Source organism: Salminus brasiliensis, chromosome 4 (assembly GCF_030463535.1).
Source record: "Salminus brasiliensis chromosome 4, fSalBra1.hap2, whole genome shotgun sequence".
In the NCBI taxonomy this organism is placed as follows: domain Eukaryota; kingdom Metazoa; phylum Chordata; class Actinopteri; order Characiformes; family Bryconidae; genus Salminus; species Salminus brasiliensis.
Window position 1 is genome coordinate 26,859,118 of NC_132881.1, and position 23,840 is coordinate 26,882,957.

Consider the following 23,840-nt stretch of genomic DNA (forward strand, 5'->3'; position numbering starts at 1 on the left):
CTATCACTCTCACTCTCTTTCTCACACTCCCTTACTCACTCACTCACACACACACACAGTTTCCTAAACTCTCTGGGCGAGGGGCTGTACCCGGGTGTGCTGTGTGTTTTAGGCCGGACTGTAGTGGATGTCAGAGGGGCAGAGAGCGTGTGGATATGTGTGACAAAGAAATGGGACCTGAATTGCTAAACTCTTCGTCCGAAGCTGTCAGCTTTGGTGGAAAAAGTGCCTTCTCACAAATGGAACACAACATCGTCGCTGGATACCTTATTGCTGCATGTAAAGAGTAATTCTGTGTGTGTGTGTGTGTGTGTGTGTGTGTGTGTATGTCTGTCTCTGTCTGTCTGTCTGTCTGTGTGTGTTGTATTACAGCTCTTAGATAGCATATAGTTCATATAGTTTCATGTTTGCAACAGCTATGTGTAAGAAACAACTAAAACTACAAGAAACAGACAGAATTAATAGATTTTATACATTCTACTATTTGTGGTACTTTTTATATGTATTGCATTCTGTCAATCCTGTCAATTATACTGTTCTTTAAATTGTAGTAGTCTGTAGTAGTCTCACACTTTCAGTTTCTTGCTCTCATTATTTACAGTCTTTATTGATGCAAAAGAAACTATGGCCAGTCTGGTAGTAGCACAATGTAACTATGCTCAAAACCACATAACTAGTTTGTGTCATAGTAGCTATTGGGTTTAATATTTATAATCTCCAATGAATCATTAGTAGAAGTTACTAAAAGAAAACCTTAAGATTAAAAGCTAAATAATAAGCCAAGTGTAGAGGTAATTCCTAAACTAACCAGCAGAGGCCTTCAGTGAGTTGTTAAAGTATTGTATCATTGCTGCCACTCAAAATCTTTGGGTATTCCAGTTTTTAATCTTTGACATAATTTGATCTTTGATCAGTGAGTCGTTTAGCAATATGTTCAGTTGGAGGGCTTCACAGTAATTGGAAGAAGTGGAAAATTTCACTTGAACAACAGTGTTATGAACACAACACAAAAAGATCATAGTGTTGTGGAGCACCATAAAAATACCCACCGCCATACTGCCACAAGACTGCTGACCTGCACCTGTGGTTAAAGACGCTTACTTTAAAACAACTGAGCGTTTAAAACCCTTGGCTATGAATCTTGTGTTTGTGAGGCACTGAGGTTAGCTCTTAGATTAACGTCTTACCTGATGCGTCAACTTTACCAGAGCTAACGTATGGACGTTTGTGTGGCCTATTTAAATTTTGCATCTTCAACTGTAGACCCAAGTCCTTTTCTTATTTAGATATGGTGCCCCACAGTTGTGTGGTGTTGGAAAGCTAGTTAGCTCTAGCTACTCTAAATGGCTCTAAATAGCTCACTTTGAATACGATACGATTCTCGAATAAAGTGGAAGAAATAAACTTGAAAGTGTTCGTGGAGAAATAAGGTGACTACTGTGCTGGAAGTGGGGATAAAAGTGCTGGTACTCCCTTTATTTAGCTACATGCTGAAGAGTAAAATGTAGAAGTACAGAGACTGTGTACCGATGAGTACTGATGAGACCCAATATGAGGCCTGGCTATGTAGGTTACACTATGTGCTTGGCTAATTTGCACTAGGGATGGGCAATACCATTAACATTTCTTTCAATCTATGACAAGCTAATATGCCTATGCCTTTTTAAAGCTTTCTTGGGAATGTAAAATTAGGAGTTAATTGTAATTTCTAATTAGAAAGCCTGATTTCAGAGGAGTAAAATAACTCAATATATTCGGCTATTATGCAGAACTTACTCTGTCGTTGCCGTGTGTTTAGTAACCTTCAAATACACTGATTACTAATAAAATGTAGTGTTGATATTTTAATTTCAGGATAATTTTTAAAAGTTTATCAATATTTCAGTACCTATATCCCTAATGTCCACATTTTCTCTCTTTCTCTCTTTCTCTCTCTCTCTCTCTCTCTCTCTCTCTCTCTCTCTCTCTCTCTCTCTCTCTCTCTCTCTCTCTCTCTCTCTCTGAGCAGGTGTGATCAGTTTGTCCAGTAACATTGTTGTGCTCATGATGTTCGTAAAGTTCAAAGAGTTGCGAAATGCCACAAATGCTATCATCATTAACCTGGCCTTCACCGATGTCGGAGTGGCGGGCATTGGTTACCCCATGTCTGCTGCCTCTGACCTGCATGGCAGCTGGAAGTTCGGTCACACTGGTTGCCAGGTTTGTTGTGTGTCAATTTCACATTGAATACATATAATGTTAGTGCAGAGTTGTAGGTTTAGTCAACATGAGCTGACCAACAATGAATATATTCATTACGCCACGCTGGCTTTCAGACCTTTTAGACTTCAGAAAACATTAAGCCAGAATTAGCATGTCTTTCTCTTGGGCTCCCCCAACAGTCGGGAGGTGTAACTCGCACTTTGAGTCACCACTACAGGACATGCCTTACACATGCATTTCTGGACCAGCTGAGAGATACAGAACTGGCACTGTAAAGTAAAAGAAGCATTTGGACTGACGTGATAGAGTACTATTGGGTTATGCAGCATTATGCAGGTCTTGCGGACGCTGTTGTGCCCGCTTCACCAGAATAGTTAGTAGTTAGCAGCACACTGAGCCAGACGGTGCAATGGTAGAGATGCTATTCCTCCTTTTACATATCAGTGGAGCAACAATGTGATTTATGTTCTGTTATTTTGAGGTAGAAATGCTACATAATCTTGCTTTAAGTGCAAGGGTCACATAACTTATCCACAAAGGTCTGGGGGGCTGCAGATTGTACTCCAACTGTGCGGGAGCCAGCTGATTACAGTTTTTCTCTTAATTATGCCTCTAGTTCCTGAAACCTTTTCCCCATTTCCCCAAACATCCAGACATTTCCAGGTCAAAAGTAAGCCCTTCTCTAAAAACCACTAAATTTTGCTATAAAGATATAACACACAAACCCTTAAAGACACACACAGTACAACATAGTCATACACACTGGTAAGATAAATTCAAAACAGTACTACTTAAACTTGTTTATTTGCTAATGCACTGTACTGTACTGTATAATACACTAAACAACAACAAAAAGGCAGCAGGGGAAAATCATCTTGCATGCCTGGTCCACCCCTGGCACGCATCAACTGAAATGTCCAAGCAGGTCACCTAGAGTGGCACGAATTTCATTCAAGACTAAATTTTGATTCTCAACCTGTGTTCTTGTGTACTTGTGTTCCTGTGGACATGTGAAACGTCATCAGTTGCAGCCCATGTACAGCTCCATTCACATCTAGCCCAGTACAGTATAAAGTCCCGGATGTGTTCTTGTTCTGCCGGTGTTATCAAGGATGCAGCAGGACATGACTTGTGTGGACCTTGCACGGCCAAATATTCCAGAATGCATTACGCACCATGCTGCTGTTCCAATTGCAGAATTGCCGTCCTCGGGAGTGTGTACTCACCAAGTCAGTACTACCAAAGACACCAGTCCAAACTTGCCCTACTTTGCATTGAGAATCCCTCTTGGTAAATGTGTGCTAATTAGGCTCAAGCTGTGCTGCCTTGAGAGAAAAATATTGAATACAAGTGTTTTCTAAATGACCACATGGTGATGGCAATGTGAAGTTGAAGGGAGTTGTGTGTAGAGCTTTGCAGTGACAGTTCAATAAATCTCAATCTTGTAAAAACAGGAGAATATTAATTCTATATTACATATTATATATTGCATATATAATTATATATTTTTCTCATTTACATTACATTCATTTTTACTTTCAAAGCCTGGTTATAGTGTGAAAAGGTGTGTAGGTGTGCCTCTGCTGGGTTGGACTGAAAACCTGGAGCCACACCAGCCCTTGGTGGATAGGACTGGTGACCACTCCTTAAGTGTGTGTTTGTGTGGGTGTGTGTGCGAGCGAGCGAGTGAGTAAGCACAAAACATGGACTGTAATATTTAACCCACTTGTTGAGAAATTTGAATTCTCTGAAATGAATCATGCTTCTTGTAACTAAGTATGGTCACACAGCAATAAAGCTGTAAAGGTGTGACTTTAGACATCTCTATCAGAAAGCTACATAAAAAAATACTTTTATGAGTATCACGTCCAGATTTCCTATTGACTAAGCCCTCTCTTCTAGATCTATGCTGCTCTGAATATATTCTTTGGGATGGCCAGTATAGGCCTGCTCACAGTGGTTGCCATTGACAGATACATCAGCATCTGCAGACCTGACATAGGTATGGATAGACACTAATAGCATATGAATTGTATGTTTTGTAGTGTTATAGACTGTCAGGCCAGGTCATATTTGGCTTATGTTTATGCTTTTGCTGCATATACAGGGCAGAAAATGACCACATGCTCATATACACTCCTAAACGTGGCTGCGTGGCTGAACGCAGTGTTCTGGTCATCCATGCCGATTGTAGGCTGGGCTGGGTACGCTCCTGATCCAACTGGAGCCACTTGCACCATCAACTGGAGGAACAATGATGCGTGAGTCCACCTCTTACAGGCTTCAGCTTACTACTGTCCTCTACCTGTATACTCTCCTACTCTTACAGTCATTTAACCTGCACCCTGCACCAGTAGGACCTTAACTGTTTCCCTGGATTTCTGCATTGATGGCTAATAAAACATGGGCTGGTTATTATTTAAGTCAGAAATATAGACAAACACAATCTATTTAAACAAATAAAATCACAAGCAGTTGTGCTGAATGTCCTTTATTGAGCACATTGAGTTAACATCCATTAAGATACATGGACTTTTTACTATCTGCCACTATTAATATGACCTAACCATTGTTACTGTCATCACTCTTACCATCATTACTATGATTAAGTAAGTACCATATTATATTTTGATTTTATGATAATTTTGCACACCTGAGCAGTAGAACAGTCTGATGTGTGATTTATCAATAATGTACAAGTAGTTTTGATCAGAGGAGGATGGGTCCCCCCTTGTGAGTCCTCCCAAGGTTTCTTCCTCCAGCTCTGATGGAGCTTTTCCTTGCCACTGTCGCTTTTGGCTTGCTCACTTGGGGGTCTTAGGTCTTGTTGATCTTTTCCCTGTTACTAATTACTGATTCCTAAAGCTGCTTTGTGACAAGACCAGTTGTAAAAAAAAGTGCTACACAAATACATTTTATTTGATTTGAGTATTATTATAAGGGTTCACTTACTTTTTCTAGCCTGCTCTCTGAATGTTTACTCAATGTGCTCAATAAAGTACAACTGTTTTTGTCTTATTCATTTCGTTAGATTGTGTTTATCTATAATAGTGACTTAAATAATGAACAGACCTCATGTCATTAGTAATCAATGCAGAAAGCAAGATAAATCTAAAGGGTTCACAGACTCTTTATTGCAACTAAATAGAAGTAACTTCTTCTTACTCAGTTCTAACTTGGGCTTTCAGGTATAGTTTGCCATTGTCCTTCCTTCTTTCTTACCTTCTTGCCCTCTCACTAGTGCATGAGTGTTTTTTACTTTAGACCAAAAGGAACCCAAAAAGCCAAACATGTTTCAGTTCTGTGCTGATAGATCTGGATACTTCCACTCACATTTGTTTAATGGTCAAGGGCAGAGGGTTTGGCCAGAGTGTTAATAAAGGTATTCCTTTATTCTTCTCAGGTCATTTATCTCCTACACTATGGCAGTCATTTCTGTTAATTTCATCGTACCACTGTCTGTGATGTTCTACTGCTACTACAATGTTTCGGTCACCATAAGGAGGTACAAGGCCAGCAACTGCCTGGACAGCATCAACATAGACTGGTCAGACCAGATGGATGTAACTAAGGCAAGCAGATGTTTTTGTATTACTCTGATTTATAGATTAAACTCATTTATGTTTTATGTGTGTCCATTCTGCTGGAGGTCAGTGCTGTCTGAATGATGTGTAACCGTGTTTTGCAGATGTCCATTGTGATGATCGTGATGTTTTTAGTGGCCTGGTCTCCGTACTCCATAGTGTGTCTCTGGGCATCGTTTGGTGATCCCAAAACGATTCCTGCACCAATGGCCATCATTGCCCCGCTCTTCGCAAAGTCCTCCACCTTTTACAACCCCTGCATCTACGTTATCGCGAACAAGAAGTAATGTTGACAGCGATATTATCATGCCCAGATTTCTCTGATTTCTTGTTTGTAATCAGTGGCTTTTCTTCTATTATTCTAGATTCAGAAGAGCCATCATAGGAATGCTACGATGCCAGACCCGCCAGCGAATCACCATCAGCAACCAAGTTCCCATGACTGCCTCTCAGTTGCCTCTCAACCAATAGAAGATGACCCATGATAGCTCTTCTGTCAGCGCTGGACGCTGTTCCTCTCTTTCACTATGGTGATCCCGCACCGTTCTCACTCTGATATAAAATGTTCCAGCATTGTTGTTTGCTGTTAAATTTGATAGCAACTTGGTAAGTTAAGCTTAACCTCTTAATATAGAAGATCAGTGAGTGACGTTTTTGGAACTACTGAATGCCATCATTACTTTCTGAGTCTGTGATTACTGATGTCAGTATCGTAAAATAAATGAAATAGTGTTAGTGTAATAGACACATAGTTTTAGATTGAATATTTTTAGTATTCCAGTAAAAGAACTGCCAAATTAATATTGTTCCAACACTCACCACACTGCTAGAATATACTCTTTTCTTAACGTATAGTATGTTCTTTTATTATTGTTATGAACTCTGGGAGCCGATATTCATTTTCGTTTACTGCAAAAATGTACAGTAATGTTTTGTACAAGATAATAATGATCTCAGAATTCCTAGAAATGTCTGAGAAAACATTTAACAGAAAATGAGCAAGAGTTCTTTAGAAGAGCATTTAATGTGTATGTAGAGAGGATATCAGGTTCAGATGCACCATGCCAGCTATAAATGTCACCTGCGACTGAATGCAGTAAAATTATGTCAACTGAAATACACTATATGGACAAAAGTATTGGGATAGCCGGCTCATTCATTGTTTCTTCCTAAATCAAGGCAAAGAGTTCATCCTGCTTTTGTTGGAGTAACTGTCCCTACTGTCCAGGGAAGGTTTTCTACTAGATTTTGGAGCATTGCTGTGAGGATTTTTTTTTCATTGTATTTAGCGACAAGTGTGTTAGTGAGGTCCGAATGGTGGATAATCACCACCACACCTCATCCCCAATTCAACTCATCCCTGAAGTACTGGAGAGAACACAGTTCCACTACTGCACAGCTCCTAAAGCCCCTGGAGGGCTTTTATATCTCTTGACATGGTGTCCATGTTTGTCTACTCCAGAGAGTCCTATTCTATTGGCAGTACATCTCTACAAGGACTTGAAAAGCTCTCCTTTGCATACTGTGTCAGGACTCAACTTAAAGCAGCTGAATAAGAAGGGGTGTCCACAAACATTTGGGTATATATTGTAGCAGTTACTAGAAGTTGCTGTCATTTTTAGATTATATCTAGTTAACTGTACTTTTACACCTGTCTATACTTGCACAGTGTTTCAGTAGTTACTGTGATTTTCATGCTGTAAATGTAGTCTTAAAGTTTAGTACTACACCCGTAATGTACTGGCATGTGGCCAGCAGCCTACTGTAAACTCCACAGTTCATTTTTTATAGTGCATGTAAAACACATCTGTGGGATTTTCACAGTTGTAGTTTTCTACATGATCAGCAGATTTTTACTCTGTTATATGAAGACTTATAGAGCAATGACAACGACACTTGTCTTACCCATAATTTAATCATTTTACACCAAACATCTTAGCTTATGTTCATCTTTGACACGTGGCAGCATCTTAAATACACCGTTACAAATGTACAGTTCATTTCCCACAATTTATATTTAGATAAATCAAAATTTATTCTGAGAGATTATATATGGTTCATATGTAATCTCTCAGAAACACACAGCTGTTTTCTTTTAGAGCTATCACGAGTGCTTATTGTGCCTTTGGCCCTTATTAATTAGGTCCAGGTTTTTGATTTCAGTCTCTTCCCATTAAGGTAAATGTTGGGGATTTAAAAAAAATGAGGTGATGTATGAGGAGATGGGGTGACCAAAGTGAAGTGTGTGGTGTGTCTGTTGACGTGTTTAGGACAAGTTACTCTCAAGCCAGTTCTGGATCTCTGCTTTGTTGCGCTTCACCCACTCAATGTTATTCTTCACTGTCTCCAAAGCCTGCTTTCTGGGCGTCTCTCCCGCTCCAGCGTTTGGGTTCAGGGCAAAGAAATGTTCCATCTGAAAGGAGGCAGAGTGCGTTTACTAACAGCAACCATCAAGGTCATGATCCAGCAGAGTGAAGGCAAACAACAACGAGATAGTGAAAGCGTCTTTCTGAGCCATAGTCAGAAAGTTCTGAGCCTTTTCTACATATTTAGGCACAGAAGACCACTCCTAACTGGAGTTGTATACTTCAAACCCCATTAAACAGCGGTTCTCACATAAGAATGTTGTGCTGTGATTGTGTTCTATTACTCTAATCTGTGAAATACTACAGCTGTACACTCGGTTTCCTTGGCTTGTGTGAATTACCTTCCACAGCTGCAGCTCCGTGTTATATGAAGGACTGATTCTGGTAAGAATGCGGCCCAGGTTTCTGTCTGTGATAGTGAACCTGAAAAAGATAGTGACATACAGATAAGAGCTCCATAAAACAACACAGTGTAAATCTAATTTATTGGCCAGCTTATCTTTTCTTTATTAGATAGGAAAACGTGACGCAGTATGGGCCTAGATTAGTTGTGCGGAACTAGTTTAATTTAAATTGACTTAAAACTTTGGTGGATTCAAACATCTCTAAATATTTTCATTTACAATTGTTTTACTACTAAAGTATATAAGGGAGAAAGTCTCCCGTTTACTCCCTAGGATTCTAGTTTAGACCAAAAATGGCCCCAAAAAAACTGAAGAATTGCACATAAACTTTACTTCTTATGCTGATGAATGCTGCATGTATTAAATCATTCCTCCTGCAGTTCTACTAAGCTACATTTTGTCAAAGCATTTAAAAAATTGGCTAAATGTACTGGGCCCACTTACCTGTTGACCAGGTAGTCCCAGTTGAGTGTGACCCAATCCCAAGCCATGCTTTCCCCATACTTGTTTACGGATACATATCGTATTAGAGTGAACACATCTTGACTCCTTATAATGGACTCATCCTTAGCTGCCTCCAGCAACCTGCCGGAAAACACAACATTTTCCATGATGCTAATTTCTCAAGGCTGAAGCTGCCCTCCATTTGTAGCATTTTGTCACCAATCTTATCAGCATAAATTCCAGTCATGAGGGCTAATCATCTCTGAAAACTTTACAAACCATGTGGTAGGACTAGTGTCCTTCTCCGCTGTCTTTAATTCACCTCGTTTAATTTGTAGTGCTGTCTGAGTAATCTTATAAAATATCTTTAGATTACACTAATCATGAACTTTTACCTGCTGAGCAATGAAATGTCTTCTGTGGAAGCAAGGCCATACAGCAGCTTGTCTTTCTCCTGTGCGAGTGTAGCACTGAGGTATCTCTGGAACATCATCTCCCAGCTCTGAGCAGAAGAATTCTTCATCCCGTATCGATAAACCAGCAGCCTCAGGTTCACTGGCACATTGCTGCACTCGCAAGAGACAGAAAATTTAACTGAACACACACAATCTATTTGACGGTCTCCATGGATTCTAGCCTTTTCACCACAATTATCTCCTAATTTAGTCATTTCTGATTCACCTCAGTATCTAGGACTCCTCCAATAACTCAGTGCTACCAGAGCTGGGAGGGTGGAGGCTAGCAAGTACTTTGTCCGAGTCACTAAATTCAGATTTAGAATCAGAATTGCTGCAAATGCAACATTATTGGACAGCTGAATGCGCTTGGAGTAGAAGTGACCAAAAGACTGCTGTGCTGGCTAGCATCACAATGAGTAACGAGGGAAAGAGAGGTCATTCCTGGATAGCTGTGGCATCACAGGGAATTGCTGCATAACTCAGGAGCCACATTTGTCCATTATAAAACTCACATATAGACTTTAAACTACTTTAAATGTAACCACTTTAAATGTAATTTGTAAGAGAGTGAGGATTTGTAGTATGGATTCACATATAAGTCCATAGCGTTGAACCTTTCTATGGTAATTATTATCATTTTGGTATATTATTTAAATGTGATACACAATAGCACGATTACCTACACAGTTGTCATCAAATTTTAATAATAATGAACTCTAATAATAATAATAATGAATAATAAACTCCCGTTTTTACTTATGAAACAACCTCCTAGTTATAAACACTGATGTGATGTTGACTCTAAGTTTAGAATTCACACTTCTGAGAGTTTGTTCAATATGCCATGAGCGATGAATAATGAATTTTAAATTAGACCAAGCTTTTGCTATGTGCTTTAAATAACTGTTTTAAATAACTCCCACTGTACCTGACTCTTCCATGGATCCAATCTTCAAAAATGGCAGAGGCCTGATTAAGAATCTGGGTATCATCCATCTGGCAGGCGATGCCCAGAACAGTCTCCCTCAGCAGACTAGCCAGGGAACAGTTATTTAAGTACAGTACATGCACAAACATACACAGTGTGTTCAGTGTTTGTACATGTCTGACATGTCTGTTGAGTTTAGTGTTACAAGACTAATAAAAATGAAGAGGGTGAAATATGATGTTGGCCAAATCTGTAAGAAAGGCCTGGCAAATAACACTCACCGATCTGTTTGGCTGCCTACATCATCCCAGCCCAGCGTTCTGGAGATATTATGTACATGGTCACGGAAGAGTTTCTGCACATGGTAAAGAGATGTTCAGTGCATTGTACAGTGAGTGTCCTTTGGCCTGTGTCCTCCACAGTGTTCAATTGGTACTCAAGCAATTCAGACAGGGGCACAGTGCACACCCTTAGATTTTATAGCTTTTATTAAGGTCACTGTACATATAAATACTGTAGTATTTCTTCAGTTCCACTAGTGTTATGTTTCAGCCATTTTGGCAGTTATAATAACAGGACAAATATTCATGTCCAAGTTTTAAAAAGCACTTGGAATTGCTTCACTCACAGTCATGTGAAATAATTAGGACCTTAGGATCTTTTTGAACATATTTTAACATAAGCACATACAATCTAAACACATACAAATGAAGACATGTCTTTTAATCATTGGTAAAATTAAATTAATAGAAATCAAATTTTATTGTGAGGGAAAAGTCAGAACCCCACATTTATTACTACTTAAAATGGCTAAAATTTGAATCAGGTGCAGCACCTCAGCTGTAGATGAGTGGAACATCACTAGAAGATTTTGGAGGAGCCTGTCTTATTTACCCCTTTACACTCCAAAGCTTATTACACACTAAGTAATTTATAACACACTGTATTATTCAGTAACTACAGGGACTTCTGTGCAAACCGATGAGGCTAAGTATGTAATAAATATTCAGCCAGTGGGACGGGCTATTGGTCATTTAAACGGTTAAACCATGGACATAGTTTGGTTTTGTGTTGGTTGTTGAAGTGAGTATATCCTTTTTCGCAGTTTTTCACTCTTTGACATAATGTGAATCTTTCAGTTGTCTTTTACATTGTGTCAAAATTTCAGGATGAAAGTTGCCATCTTGGTGATACACAGCTTTTGCGTGGCAGCGATAATTCGTATATACTGAAGGTCATTTTTGGTGCAGACTTTTATTCGTCCCTCATTCTGTTTGGCACAGATTGCACTGTGAACTCAGATCAACAGACTCACCTGGAATTTGGTATAGAGTGTGGAGTCACTGTCAGCTGCCAGCATGTCCCTCACATAGGCTATAGAAGAGGAGACCCGGGACCACACAATGTAGCTTGTCTCGTTGGCCAGGTATTTGATTAAGTCAAATGCATTACCATAATTTACAATATCAGCCCTGTGCAATACATTTTGAAAGGAAACACAAATGTGGGCTAGGTTAGATTTGGATCATAACGTCTGATACCAAGCTGAAAAAAAGAATGCACTGAATGTACGTGATTAGACATATAGAATAGAATAGAATATATTAGATCTTAAGATATTAATATAAATAAAACGTCATCTTTTAGTTTAGGTACTTTTGACAATATTAATATATGTTAATAACCTGTGGAAATGAGGCACACACTTGAGTGAAATACATTCAGTAGAATCCTACAGTGTTTCTGTATATTCTGAGTGACAATACCTCGCCAAAGCGAACACATCGTCAACATAACCGCTTCGATCTGCTGCATCGAACACCTGAAGCACAAAAAATAAAGAGCCGCTGAGTCAAGTTCAAAACATTTGGAGGATGGGCATTAACAGACGTAACCATATAATGAATGTTTATTAACCACAAGATAGTACCAGGTGGTCTGCCAGCAGCTGCTGACTGATGGAGCTCCACATGTTGTCATTGTGATTGACACGGTAAAAGCCCATATGCTCTTTGTTCACTTTGATGAGTCCATCAGTAGAAGGAGAGTAGTCTGCAATTACTATCTCTGAAGAAGGAGCACAGGGCAAAACATGAGATGCATGTTTAATCTGGATGGGATTTAGAGCGGCCTATAAATGAATGAATGGGTTTTCCAAATATAGAAACTAAAACAGTGTCCCTACCAGACTGTGCTTTATCAAAGTCAATGTTCCTGCTCTTGTTGGTAGCCAGAGCGTGCCACTGTACAGGAATGGTCCATTTGTAGCTGCGTAACAGAATAATATTTAATCACCTTTAAAGAAAGACAGAGCGAGGGAACTGCTTCTTTAAGGACAAATAACTTTTTCATTAAAACAGCCTCAGAAACACCTATCTGGAACTGATTCTGTATCAGTCTTTATCAGTCATGTGCCATTTGGAAGGTATTGGTTAACTGAGCGGTTCAGAGTAACCAACAAAACTGGAGAAGCAGAGGCAAAGTGAGAGAATATCATAATATCATGTTATATGGATAAACGGTCATTTACAATCTACAACACTGATCCAATCGCACGTCACCTGAGCACGAAATGCTGGACCCTACATTGCTGCCTTCAACCTTGTATTTGGATATATAATTGCAGTTGGTAAACTATAAATCCCAGGTTCTACAAATTAATGGTTGCCGGATTTGTTTACATCTCAACTGATAGACTGCTGATAGTATAGTCCTATGGTACAGACCTATGATAGACCAGCAACATTGTTTAACCCCCCCAAATGGAGAAAAAGAACATGTCATCATCATGAAACAAAACAACGGCTGCCATAGTCTTAACGTGAAGCAAAAAAAGTGGATCACATGACATTTTACAGTCTTAACAAAACAGTTTACCCTTTGTGGGTGTCTGTTTACTAGAGTTAGCTCATTTAAAAGACACATCCAGATCCCCAGCACAACACACAAGAGTCATACCATTTCAGCTATTAAAGGAAGTGAATGAAAAATAATTTTGAATATAGAACAGCTGACTTTAGAACAGCCTTGACCAAAGACTACCTCCAAAATGCTGCTTAATGCACTTCAGTTTTACATCATCTCTCAATGGCCGATACAGTAACATTTATTCAAATATCTGTCTAGCAGTAGAGCAGGCTTACCCAAGAGGAGTGCTAGGCTGAGTGGGGTCTGCAATGGGGTCCAGGAGAAATCTCTGCTGGGTGAGTTTTGCCTCTGTGCCTGTGCTGATAAATTTCAGCACTGGGTAACCCATCTGTTTGGTCCACGTATCCATAACTTCTTCTACAGGTTCTTTACTGATCTAGTATCGATGCAGTGTACATGCCATTAGCAACAATCTGATATGGATTACAAGCATGTACAAACTTTTATGTGAAAATAAAAATGTTGTACCAACAAAGAAGTGACTATACCTCAGCCTGGGCTTTCCAAAAATCTGATGTTTTAGCATTCTGGAATTCGTGATCTTTCAGATATTTCTGTGGAAATAAAATTACGACATGAGTTTCCTAATTCACAACATCTGCCTTCTGGAAATAAGACGTTTAAAGAAAGACTAGATTCACATGGATATTTTTGACATTACAGTATCAGCTCTAATAATACATGTCCTTTGCTCACCCGACAACCATTTCTAAAGGTGTCTCGACCAATCCAGTTCTCCAGCATCCTCAAAATAGAGGCACCCTAAAAGCACAGAGACAGCAGATTGACATGGGGGACACTTTGCAGGTCACATTATCATTAAAATTCACTCAAGGACTCATGTAGAATGTAGAAATGTAGAAAGGACTCACAAATGTAGACAACATGCACTATATGCCTGCAGTATTAGCCCACCTTGCTGTATGAGATGGCATCAAATACAGATGTGATCTCGGATGGAGTAGACACATCCACAATGATAGGGTGAGAGGAGAGGAGTGCATCGTCAACCATAACAGGAAATACATCATCAAGGAGCATGATGTCACGCTAGTTTGGAAAAAAGAATGTATTTGATTGTTTTTTTTTCAAAGCCCACAAATATAAAAAATATATGTTTACATATGAATTTACAAAATGAATCAACTCCTGTCCTCATAGCTATCTATTCTATCTTCTGTCCCTAACTCGGGTAAATGACACCATCTTTTAAACACAGACTTATTCTCACCATTCCCCAATCAGGCTCGGCCTCCTCTACTCCGACGTACTCAAAGAAGCTGGCAAATCCCTCATTCAGCCACAGGTCGTCCCACCAGTCCATAGTGACAATATTCCCAAACCACTGCAGACAAACACATTATGTAGAAAGGAACTTGCAATGCCATTCTATGAAATACCTTTGATTTCTTGATCCCCAACTAGACTGGGAATACTGTATTTCACTCACAGGTGTCAAAGCTTTATATACATACAGTGAAATACTACATGAAAAGATGAAGAATTGGCCCCTAATACTTAATCCACTACCTTAACACCTCTTCACCAGGGTATTTAGCTACACACTTCCCTTCGTCAGTGCTTCACTGAATTGATCGCACCTCAAGCACCATGGGCTGATACTGGCTTGACAAGGACCCAGAAGCACAGTATAACACTATGGTCATGGTCCATTGTCTCAACCACAGAATATTATTATTATTATTATTATTATTATTATTATGCTGATTTTATTCAACTTAGTCTTGTGTCCCTTCAATACCAGGACAATCACAGAAAATGTGATGTTTTATGGACACCATCTATGTCCATCAACCTTGGACCTGTCCATAAAAAAAAAGTGTAATATACCTAATCTGATCCTTATCAGTGTGCCGTGTGATACAAAGGTCATAAACACACACAGTGCTCATCTCATAAGGCACATTGGGCTCATCATCGTAAAAGGTTTGATGAGTTACTGGGGGCTATTTATCAATATGTGAGAGGTCTCTGTCTGGCTGGCTCAATAAAGTGGGAATCTGATTGGCTTTTGGATAAAAGAACATGCAGTTGTTGTACATTATGCAACTGTAGTAAAACAAAACGTTTTCAGAACCGTGAACACTCATAATGCAGGTAGTAGCTTCATCGGATGATACAGCATGCACCATCCTGGGTGCATATACAGTTTTTACTACTTACAATTAGTTACTCAGCAACCAAATGACGTGTAAGTGCAGCATCCACTGTAATTCTGAGGAATGGGGTTTATATGGGGTCTAGGAGTTCTTTTAACTTTTTGGGATGCTTGAGTTTTATTTTCTTGCTTTTTTAAAAAATACCACCATGGAAATTCTATGGAATAATAAATATTATATTATCACAACAAAAGTACAGCAGTTGAATGTGTTTTGTTTTTTGGGGGGCTCATACACACCAGCTATTACAAAGATGGGGCCTTTGGATGATTTGAATCACACTGCTTGTCGATTTTGATCTGCTCCCTTCTGGAAAGCATTATAGGGTATCTCAGACCATAAGAAGTATTTCTTAGGAATTCACTAATTTTTTATGGATTTATTTCTAATGAAGTCACTTATTACTTTAATGAAAATGTAGCTAATTTTAGTTGTAAAGGTAAAGGTAAAGGTAAAGGTGCACGTATTTGTCACTGTACACTGTACAGCGAAATGTGTCCTCCGCATGGGTTAAATGGTAGTGAACACACACTCACACACACACACGTGTTAACTATGATTACTCTGATATCTAGTGGATTTGATGCTGGTGTGTACTGTTGGGTGTGATTTTGTGTATTGTGTCTTTGTATATAAACCTTTTTATGATTTATTTATTTGTTTGATAATTTATTATTTTTTAATTGGTGAAGCCAAAGACAAAGTTCCAGATATAGACAATAATGTTTTCTATTCTATTCTTTTTACTAAAACAAATATAAATATACATATATAAATATATATACAATATATATACAATATATATAAAAAATACAAATATAATCTACCTCTAATCTTTATTCACTCAACACCCCCTCCACAACCACCTACAGTGCTTTCTAATGTATGCGAATGAGATATAGCACTCTAGAACAGTGTGGACAGAGGTAGATCATTCCAAAACAGATCAAAAGGGGAGAACATTGTGTTGCCAATGTTAATAGAGAACAATATTCTAGAACAGTGTGCTAAGGGGAGAACGGTCTATATCATAATGAAAGGGGGAACTGAGCATTCAAGAACAGTGTGAATGCATCGTTCTAGAACATTCTGTATCATTGAGAAAGGGAAAAGTGAGCATTCTATAACAGTCTATATGTATTGTTCTAGAACATTCTGTATCATCATCAAAGGGAAAATTGAGCATTCTAGAACAGTGTGAATGCATCACTCTAGAACATCCTGTATCATCGTGAAAGGGAAAATTGAGCATTTTAGAACAGTGAAGGGGGAGAACATTCTAGGCAATTCTCACAGAGAGAGCATTCTGGGACAATGTGAACAGTGTGAATGGGGAATAGAGCTTTCTGGTGCAGTGTGAATGGTGGAGGTCATCCTAGAACACACACGGACACAGTTTCCTAACAATCGAACACGGACATGGTACACTAACCCAACGTTCGTGTTTGTTAGAGAACACTGGGTCAGTTAAACTCCTTAATCTCAGAAGCACTTAACTCTGTCACTTAAGTTTGTCAGTTTTAGGAGTTGCTGAGTAGCTCTTGTGTTTAATAACTAGACAATAAGCCTAGGCTTTAAGGAAGTAAATGATTGCCAACCTGATGCACAAGCTCATGAGAGATGACACTGGCTACGCGTTGCTTGTTGTACGAGGAAGACTCCTGCTCATCATACAGCAGGTTGGTCTCTCTATAGGTGACCAGACCCCAGTTCTCCATGGCTCCTGTCCCAAAGTCTGGAATTGCTATCTGATCTACAAATGGAAATTCCATAGCTTATGTGTTTGTTTTAATGACATATATCAAAGACAGATCACATTTGTTACTATTTGTTTAGACAATCATGGCAAAAGTTAGTCAACCAGCTGAAACTAATGTATACAAAATAAAGTGGGTCTCAGACAAAGCTAATAAAGGGAGCGTAAAATAAACACTTACCAAACTTTGGTATGGAGTAATTCATGTCGAAGTATTGTTCAAAATAGTCAAAGATCACTTTAGTGACGTTTGCAGCATAAACAGCAGTATGAGTCTGTGAGGGCTGGGAATAGATCCTCAGCTGCAGGATGAGAGGAGAGAATAAACAGAGCCTCAGTTAAACCTCTGCTCCCATTTGTAGGCTTTTACCTCGAATCTATAGTAGAAACATGCATTTGCACTAAATACTGGGAGAAAAGAGCTCTTACTGGAATTCCTCGGGCAGACATCCGCTCAACAAATGCAAACCGGTGCACAGCGAAACAGACTAAGTAGGTGCTCATCTTGACTGAGTTCTCAAAAGAGGTTTTTTTCTTCCCACCAGGAAGTTCCTCTACACTCTGCCAGAAAGAATGTGTGCATACAAAGGGAAATGCAGACAGATTTTAGAAAGAGGGAAAGTGGTCGGACTAAGGTACATACAGATACACACATACTATATTATTGTAATATTTTGTCAGGGTTTAATTAAATTAATATGAGCTAAAAGTACAGCCTTTCAGATGTAATTTGAAGGTTTTTCCAACAAACATTTCAAGCTTGGCGTCTGCATTTGGAATGTGTTACTGTTAACTCAAAATTTGTTCCATGGTGAACAAAAACCCCATGCACAACAGGTCAAGGACACCCTCCAGGAGGTAGATGTTAGTGTATCAAAGTCAACAATTAACAACTGGAACCTTATGAACAGAGGAAACAATGATCAAATTGTCTCATTATCGGAAGAGATGTAACCCAATGCATATCATCTCATATCATCTGCTAAGCATTATCTAATTTCAACTCCAATACGCTGTGATGGACAAAACAGAACCAGTTGTAGCATACCACAAAAAATTGCCATTTTACTGTTTTGCACTAATTCGAATGAACAAGCACTAATCATGCTCGTTTTGTGATAACTCATGAGAAGTAGTTCTGATAGAATGTTAGATTATATCCATGATGTATGATGGCAAGAAAACTGCAATATATTCAGTGCAATGAAAGAGCTTTACTGCATATTCCTCAAAGTGAATGCTTTCAGATATTTAAAAAAGATCTTTTTGGAAAGGGTTCAAAGGGTTCATGTCTAAGATTCTAGACTATCACAGAGCCACACTGACAGGAGTGACAAAGTGTTCCCAAGGGCACAGGGGCAGGAAGTTACCAAAGGTCCCAGGAGACCTTTCAAGAACATGCAGGTCTCTCTAGCCTTAACTAAAGCCAGTGTTCATGACTCCCCAGTATGACATTGCTGCCCCAGAACCATCATTGTTGAAGGAATCATGAATTCTGTTCAGAATAAGAGAATCTGTAGATAAACTGTTCATATGCCCATTGCCTGAACATTATATGGTTATGCAACAAGACAATGACCCACAGCAGAATGTAAATTGTCTTTAAAAAGAATTAAAAGAAATGTTTTGGATTGGCTTAGTCCAGATTTGAACCCAATAGAGATTCTGTGGCAGGGCCATAGTTCTCATTAAAATGGGCTCACATTTGTCCAGAACAATGGGCCTCATTCACCAATGTCTTTCAAAGAACTGGTCTTAAGCTTGTTCTTGAGGAAACTCATAAAACAAAGTCTATGTGAGAATCATGATGTGTTTTTAAATTGCAGAATTGTTCACAGCTATGCTCTTATAATGGTGGATCCCATTGTCCTCATAAATGCAACAAATCCCAATATCTGAAAACATTGAAATGTCTTCTTAAGAATGGCTCGTGAATATGACCCAATGTGAGGCTGATATGAAATGATAGCACATGTTGGTTTCTGTTCTGCTGAAGGTCATGCAGCAAATTATTCAATTACTTTTTCACTCTGGTAATTTTTTACATTGGAAACTTTGCTCTTTCCATGAACAAAATAATAAGTTTTAATATAAGTTGTTTTTGACAATGTCCTCTTTGTTTAACATGACATTTTGTTTACAGATTTAAAAGCAATTACTGTGACAAATATTCAACAATTAAGACAATTGGAAAGTTTTACGTTTTCACAACACTGTCTAGCAGTATGTTTTAAATGTTTAAATGTATAAAAACGCACATTCGCAGCACAAGTATGAAGCTAAAAAGTCGAGCATACCTCCACTGGCATGTTGGACAGGGCTTCATACAGCTCGTCATGGGTGATAGAGATTTTGTATGTGGCTTTTTTGTTCGGCTCATCAAAACAGGGGAAAGATTTACGAGCGTCGGTGGGCTCGTGGTCTGTGGCCGCAATTTTTCTGAAAGAGATCATTGGAGACTCGTAAAAAACCCTTAGTTAGTTTACATTTCCCTCAACAGTCCACCACATGAAGAAAGGCCAACCACAACTGCACTTTTTCATTACAAAGCTAATGAAGATCAATTAAATTCTGATTAAATTCAGCGCCTGTTTTTCCAAAGTGCAACAGATGTCTGTGGTGTCGGATACTGGAAACTCTTGGTGAGTCTGAGGGGTATCTTTAAGACTAGGCCAACTTGCTTTACTGTCAGTCATGGACATGTAGTCCTGGGGCACAGTAGTCATACTGCTCCTTGTAGTGATCTATCAGCAGTGACTTACCATATTAAGTTATGCGACCAACGGCACAAGCCAGTAGTGAGAAACCAATGGCAAGCAATTGCAGTGATCTAAGTTGTGAAAAAACAGTATATCAGCAAAAGACTAATGTGCTGACAAAAGTCTGGAAATGATCCCTCATATTTTCCAGCACTGAAGGCTTATGGAACTTTTCACTTTCTTTATACGTCTGTAGGGCAGGCAAGGAACTGAAATTCCTGATACTGAAAGGTTAAAGAAGCTCTAGCATAGCTGAGATATAGCGGACAGGGGTCATTATTTTATCACAACTCTGTTTATAGCCTCATTTCTTTTTATTTCTTTGTGCTGTGGTGGAACTTCTCACATTTTGAAATCAGATAATAAGTAGCCGGTACTGCCAATATCTACACTCCTTACCAAACACACACTTCATTATCATGAGCATTACATGCTTTCAAAATTTTGCAACCTTTGCTCATGTAATAGTGAGATATAAAGAATGAACCTAAGCTCAGCCAGTTCAACCGCATGAAATTGAACAAATTGCAAATGATGATGTTTATCTAGGACCAAAACCCACTACCCTGGAAAGACTGGCTGGAACAGCTCACTGTCTGTGGCATGTGTTTTGGAGCCTATAACTCCTGCTGCCACACAACACAGCTCTAAGGCTGTCTTTCATGTGTGGTCCTCCCTGTGATCTGGGTTATGATCTCTGCTCTTACAAACTAACAGTCCTGTAAGGAATGCAGAGGTTAAACATATGCCGTTGCACAGATTTTTCCATGTCGGTTCCCTTCTCTGAAATTAAGAGAGGTTGTTACGTAAGAGAGTACAAAATAAAAAAAAACAAGCAGAACTATTTTTAGGAGAGGATGATTTATGTCCACCTCTTTGGTACGCTCTGTGATGGAGAATGAGGAATAGAGCTGATTATTCATTGAGTCAGTGAGATAAAGTGAAGGCTGTAGCAATCTAATATATATATATATATGTATTATTATTATTATATATTATTCATCACTGAGCACATACACATACTACAAACTACATTTTACAGCCAGTCAAAAGAGTCGCTTAAATTCATATATTTCGTGTACATATGAATAGGTGTAACGCTGTTTGCAGGAATTTACCTTTACATAAAGGGCTCATAATATATATTTTTTATAAGTGTTAGATAATACTGTGTGATCATTACTAGTGTAAAAATGCACTGTTTACTGCCTAATCAAGATAAATTATTTTTAAATTGAGACTTCAGTCAGTTTTGCCATTTAGAACTCACTGATTTTGTGAAGTCACAAAAACAACCCATGTACATGTACTCAATTTTATAAAAAGTTATGTTTATATTTCACCCAAGACTGCTTTTTAAATGAGGCACACTTTAGGACACCCAATCCAACTTTTTTTTATAATTTTACATTTATCAGTCTAAATATCACAGCTAAAAACAGACCAAGGGCCAATCAAAGATGCAATGGGACAAGACAAAAAAATAATTGTAGTTCACATAAATTCTTTAAATAGTGATCATTTTTTAATTTTCTGAGAACGTATTACACTAAGAAATGTGTGGGGAAAAAATCCAGCAACTATGGATGGTATGTGGACATGAGTGAAAAATGCAGAAGAAGCAGTTCCTTGTGATATGAAAGTATGTCAAACCAGTTTGTGGTTGATATCAAGGCTACAGAGGGAAATACGAAAAATAAAACATTCTTAATTGCTCATTTCCTTTGTTTGCATTTGCAATGTCTGCACTTATGGTAAATTACAAAATTAGGGCAACTCGTTCAGACTGTTCAGACTCAAGTGAATCGGCACAGATACTGTAAGCAAACAGACTAAATTGATAAAATGTTTAACCCAGTGAATCAATTGAATCACGCTAATATAAAGATTCCTCAGTGGATCTTGGGTTGGATGCGTGTTTAATGAACACTAACATTATGGGTGTACATTTAACTCAAGGGATCCACCAGCAGTTCCAGGCTTCCGATCCTTGCTCCTATAACGTATACATAACTTACACAGTTGCACTGTTTTTTCATGCAATAACTGAATAACAGTCCTAGATTTAAGGATGTAATAAAAGTTGAAGAGGATAAACTTTAGAAAAGATCTCCTAAACGTGATTTTTCAAAACACATTTACTGAAACACTCTTTAGGGAACCAAATGTGGTTCTTCTGTGGCATCACTCCCAAGAACCTTTGGAAAAAAAAAAACCTGACACCACTGACCTGGTCTCTCCATTCTCCTGGTAGGTCGTCTTGTAGAAGCCAACCAGAGAACCGTTGAGCCAACCCTGAAAGTGCAGTGTGAGGACGTAGTGTTCCTCAGCACTGGTGGCCTTCAGCTGCTCTGCAGCCTCCACCACCACATACTCCTGAGGAGTGTATTCAAAGCATCCCCTCACTCCAACAGTGCTGGTTCCAGCTGGGCCGCTGAGCTGCAGGGTAGGTACATCTGTCACAAAGGTCTCTCGGATGTGTAGCCACAGGTGTGTGCTGGGCTGGGTCAGGTGGAGGTGAATGGACACGCTGCCGGTGTAGGTATCTGCGATCATGTCAGGCTCCATGTGCAGGTCATAGTGGAACGGTATGATGTGGTCAGGCAGGCGAAAGTTGGTCCAGCCTCCGTCAGTGTCAGACGAGGGCGTGCAGGGACCCCTGTCTGGAGTTGGTGTGGTTGTTGGTGTGGTTGTTGGCGTGGTTGTTGGCGTGGTTGTTGGTGTGGTCTCTTCGTCTGGAGAGGACTTGTTCAGGCTCAGGCCCACCCCAAGCCCCACGGCAACGCCGGTCACTATGACGACCGCACAGATGATAGCAGCATGCTTGCCCCGGATACAGTAGCGCTTCTCTTTCTTCTCCAGGTCAAAAGTTTCCATGATGAACAGTCAGAATCTCTCTCTCTCTCTCTTTCTCTCTCTCTCTCGCTCTTCTCTCTCTCACTCACATACAAACACACACAACCTCCCCTCACTTACTAAATACAGCTATACAGAGGCGCACACTATACGGCTACTATACTTCCTTATCCCTCCCAAGAGAGAATGCAGCTGCACATGGATATATCAGAGCTGTCTACACTCCCACTCATTCACCACCTTCCGTATTTGTATATCACTGCAAGATGTCTCCAAAAAAGAGTATTATTAATCACAGAAATTAATTTCAGTATTTGCAAATGCAGTCTGGAGTCCGAACGTCCAAGTTCAGGGATCCACTGGCTGAAGTTAATCTGAGGATTAGTCTTCAGTGACATTCGCACAAAGGAGCCCCAGAATTCATACCCTCGTCCAGTTAATCATCAATCATCTATGCAGGTTAATCAGCAATCGAGAAGAGTGATCCCAAGCCCGGCTTAGGAGGAGGAGGGAGGGAAAGAAAAGAGGATAGGAAAAAAGAATGGACAAGAGAGAGGAGCAGGGAAGGAGAGAGGAGAGAGAAAAGTGAATAAGAGGAGGGGGCTTATAGGAGGGGAGTGGCAAAAGTTGCTGCACTCTCTTGAGCTTTGCACTGCCTTAGCATGTGACCATTGGGATTACCACAGTCCTACAGGTAGACTTCTGAATTACAACTGAGGTCTTTACATTTAAAAGGGGTTTTCAGTGTCTAGACAAGTGACACACGTAAAAACTACAAGCAAAGCACCCCGTGACGCAAAAGTATGAGCAAAGACGCACATCTGTGCAAACCTCTCAATTATAACAAAGGGAACAAGGAAAAAAGGAGTTATTGTCATCTCCTCTTGTAAACAGTAATCTCTGGTAGACTCCTTCATTATCTCTCAGCAATTCCAGCTTATATAACTTCCATACAGAATCCTAAACACTACTAGG

At 39.3% G+C, this 23,840-nt stretch overlaps 2 protein-coding genes across 3 annotated transcripts; one reads left to right on the plus strand and one right to left on the minus strand.

The window, feature by feature from the left end:
* The first annotated feature begins 45 nt into the window (after positions 1–45).
* On the plus strand, positions 46–8,409 carry rrh (retinal pigment epithelium-derived rhodopsin homolog). Of its 2 annotated transcripts, XR_011979633.1 has the most exons (8): positions 69–279; positions 2,009–2,199; positions 4,105–4,204; positions 4,310–4,463; positions 5,606–5,774; positions 5,891–6,069; positions 6,152–6,316; positions 6,966–8,409. XR_011979633.1 is itself a non-coding variant. In XM_072677777.1 (7 exons), the coding sequence occupies exons 1-7, from the start codon at positions 156–158 to the stop codon at positions 6,255–6,257; spliced, it is 1,023 nt and encodes a 340-aa protein (XP_072533878.1). In that variant the 5' UTR covers positions 46–155; the 3' UTR covers positions 6,258–8,409. The 2 variants fall into 2 exon arrangements, 1 of the variants encoding a protein (XP_072533878.1); XM_072677777.1 differs by having other exon boundaries at positions 46–279; positions 6,152–8,409.
* On the minus strand, positions 7,698–23,229 carry enpep (glutamyl aminopeptidase). The gene is made up of 20 exons (XM_072677776.1): positions 22,240–23,229; positions 19,548–19,689; positions 17,680–17,811; positions 17,432–17,552; positions 17,093–17,247; positions 14,546–14,659; positions 14,230–14,364; positions 14,011–14,076; positions 13,803–13,868; positions 13,530–13,690; positions 12,572–12,654; positions 12,317–12,453; positions 12,153–12,208; positions 11,702–11,858; positions 10,668–10,741; positions 10,387–10,491; positions 9,396–9,566; positions 9,001–9,141; positions 8,494–8,575; positions 7,698–8,199 (listed from the first exon to the last, which is right to left on the minus strand). The coding sequence occupies exons 1-20, from the start codon at positions 22,884–22,886 to the stop codon at positions 8,053–8,055; spliced, it is 2,892 nt and encodes a 963-aa protein (XP_072533877.1). The 5' UTR covers positions 22,887–23,229; the 3' UTR covers positions 7,698–8,052.
* Positions 23,230–23,840: the final 611 nt, after the last annotated feature.

Bases quoted from the DNA above. Each gene is read 5' to 3' on its own strand.
- rrh (XM_072677777.1), top strand. From the start codon at position 156: ATGTGTGACAAAGAAATGGGACCTGAATTGCTAAACTCTTCGTCCGAA. The intron at 4,205-4,309 runs GTATGGATAGAC...CTGCATATACAG, and splicing joins CATCTGCAGACCTGACATAG to GGCAGAAAATGACCACATGC. The intron at 5,775-5,890 runs GCAAGCAGATGT...CGTGTTTTGCAG, and splicing joins ACCAGATGGATGTAACTAAG to ATGTCCATTGTGATGATCGT.
- enpep (XM_072677776.1), bottom strand. From the start codon at position 22,886: ATGGAAACTTTTGACCTGGAGAAGAAAGAGAAGCGCTACTGTATCCGG. The intron at 14,365-14,545 runs GTGAGAATAAGT...TTTCCAAACTAG, and splicing joins CCGAGCCTGATTGGGGAATG to CGTGACATCATGCTCCTTGA. The intron at 12,454-12,571 runs GTAGGGACACTG...CTCCTTCTTCAG, and splicing joins CTTTGATAAAGCACAGTCTG to AGATAGTAATTGCAGACTAC.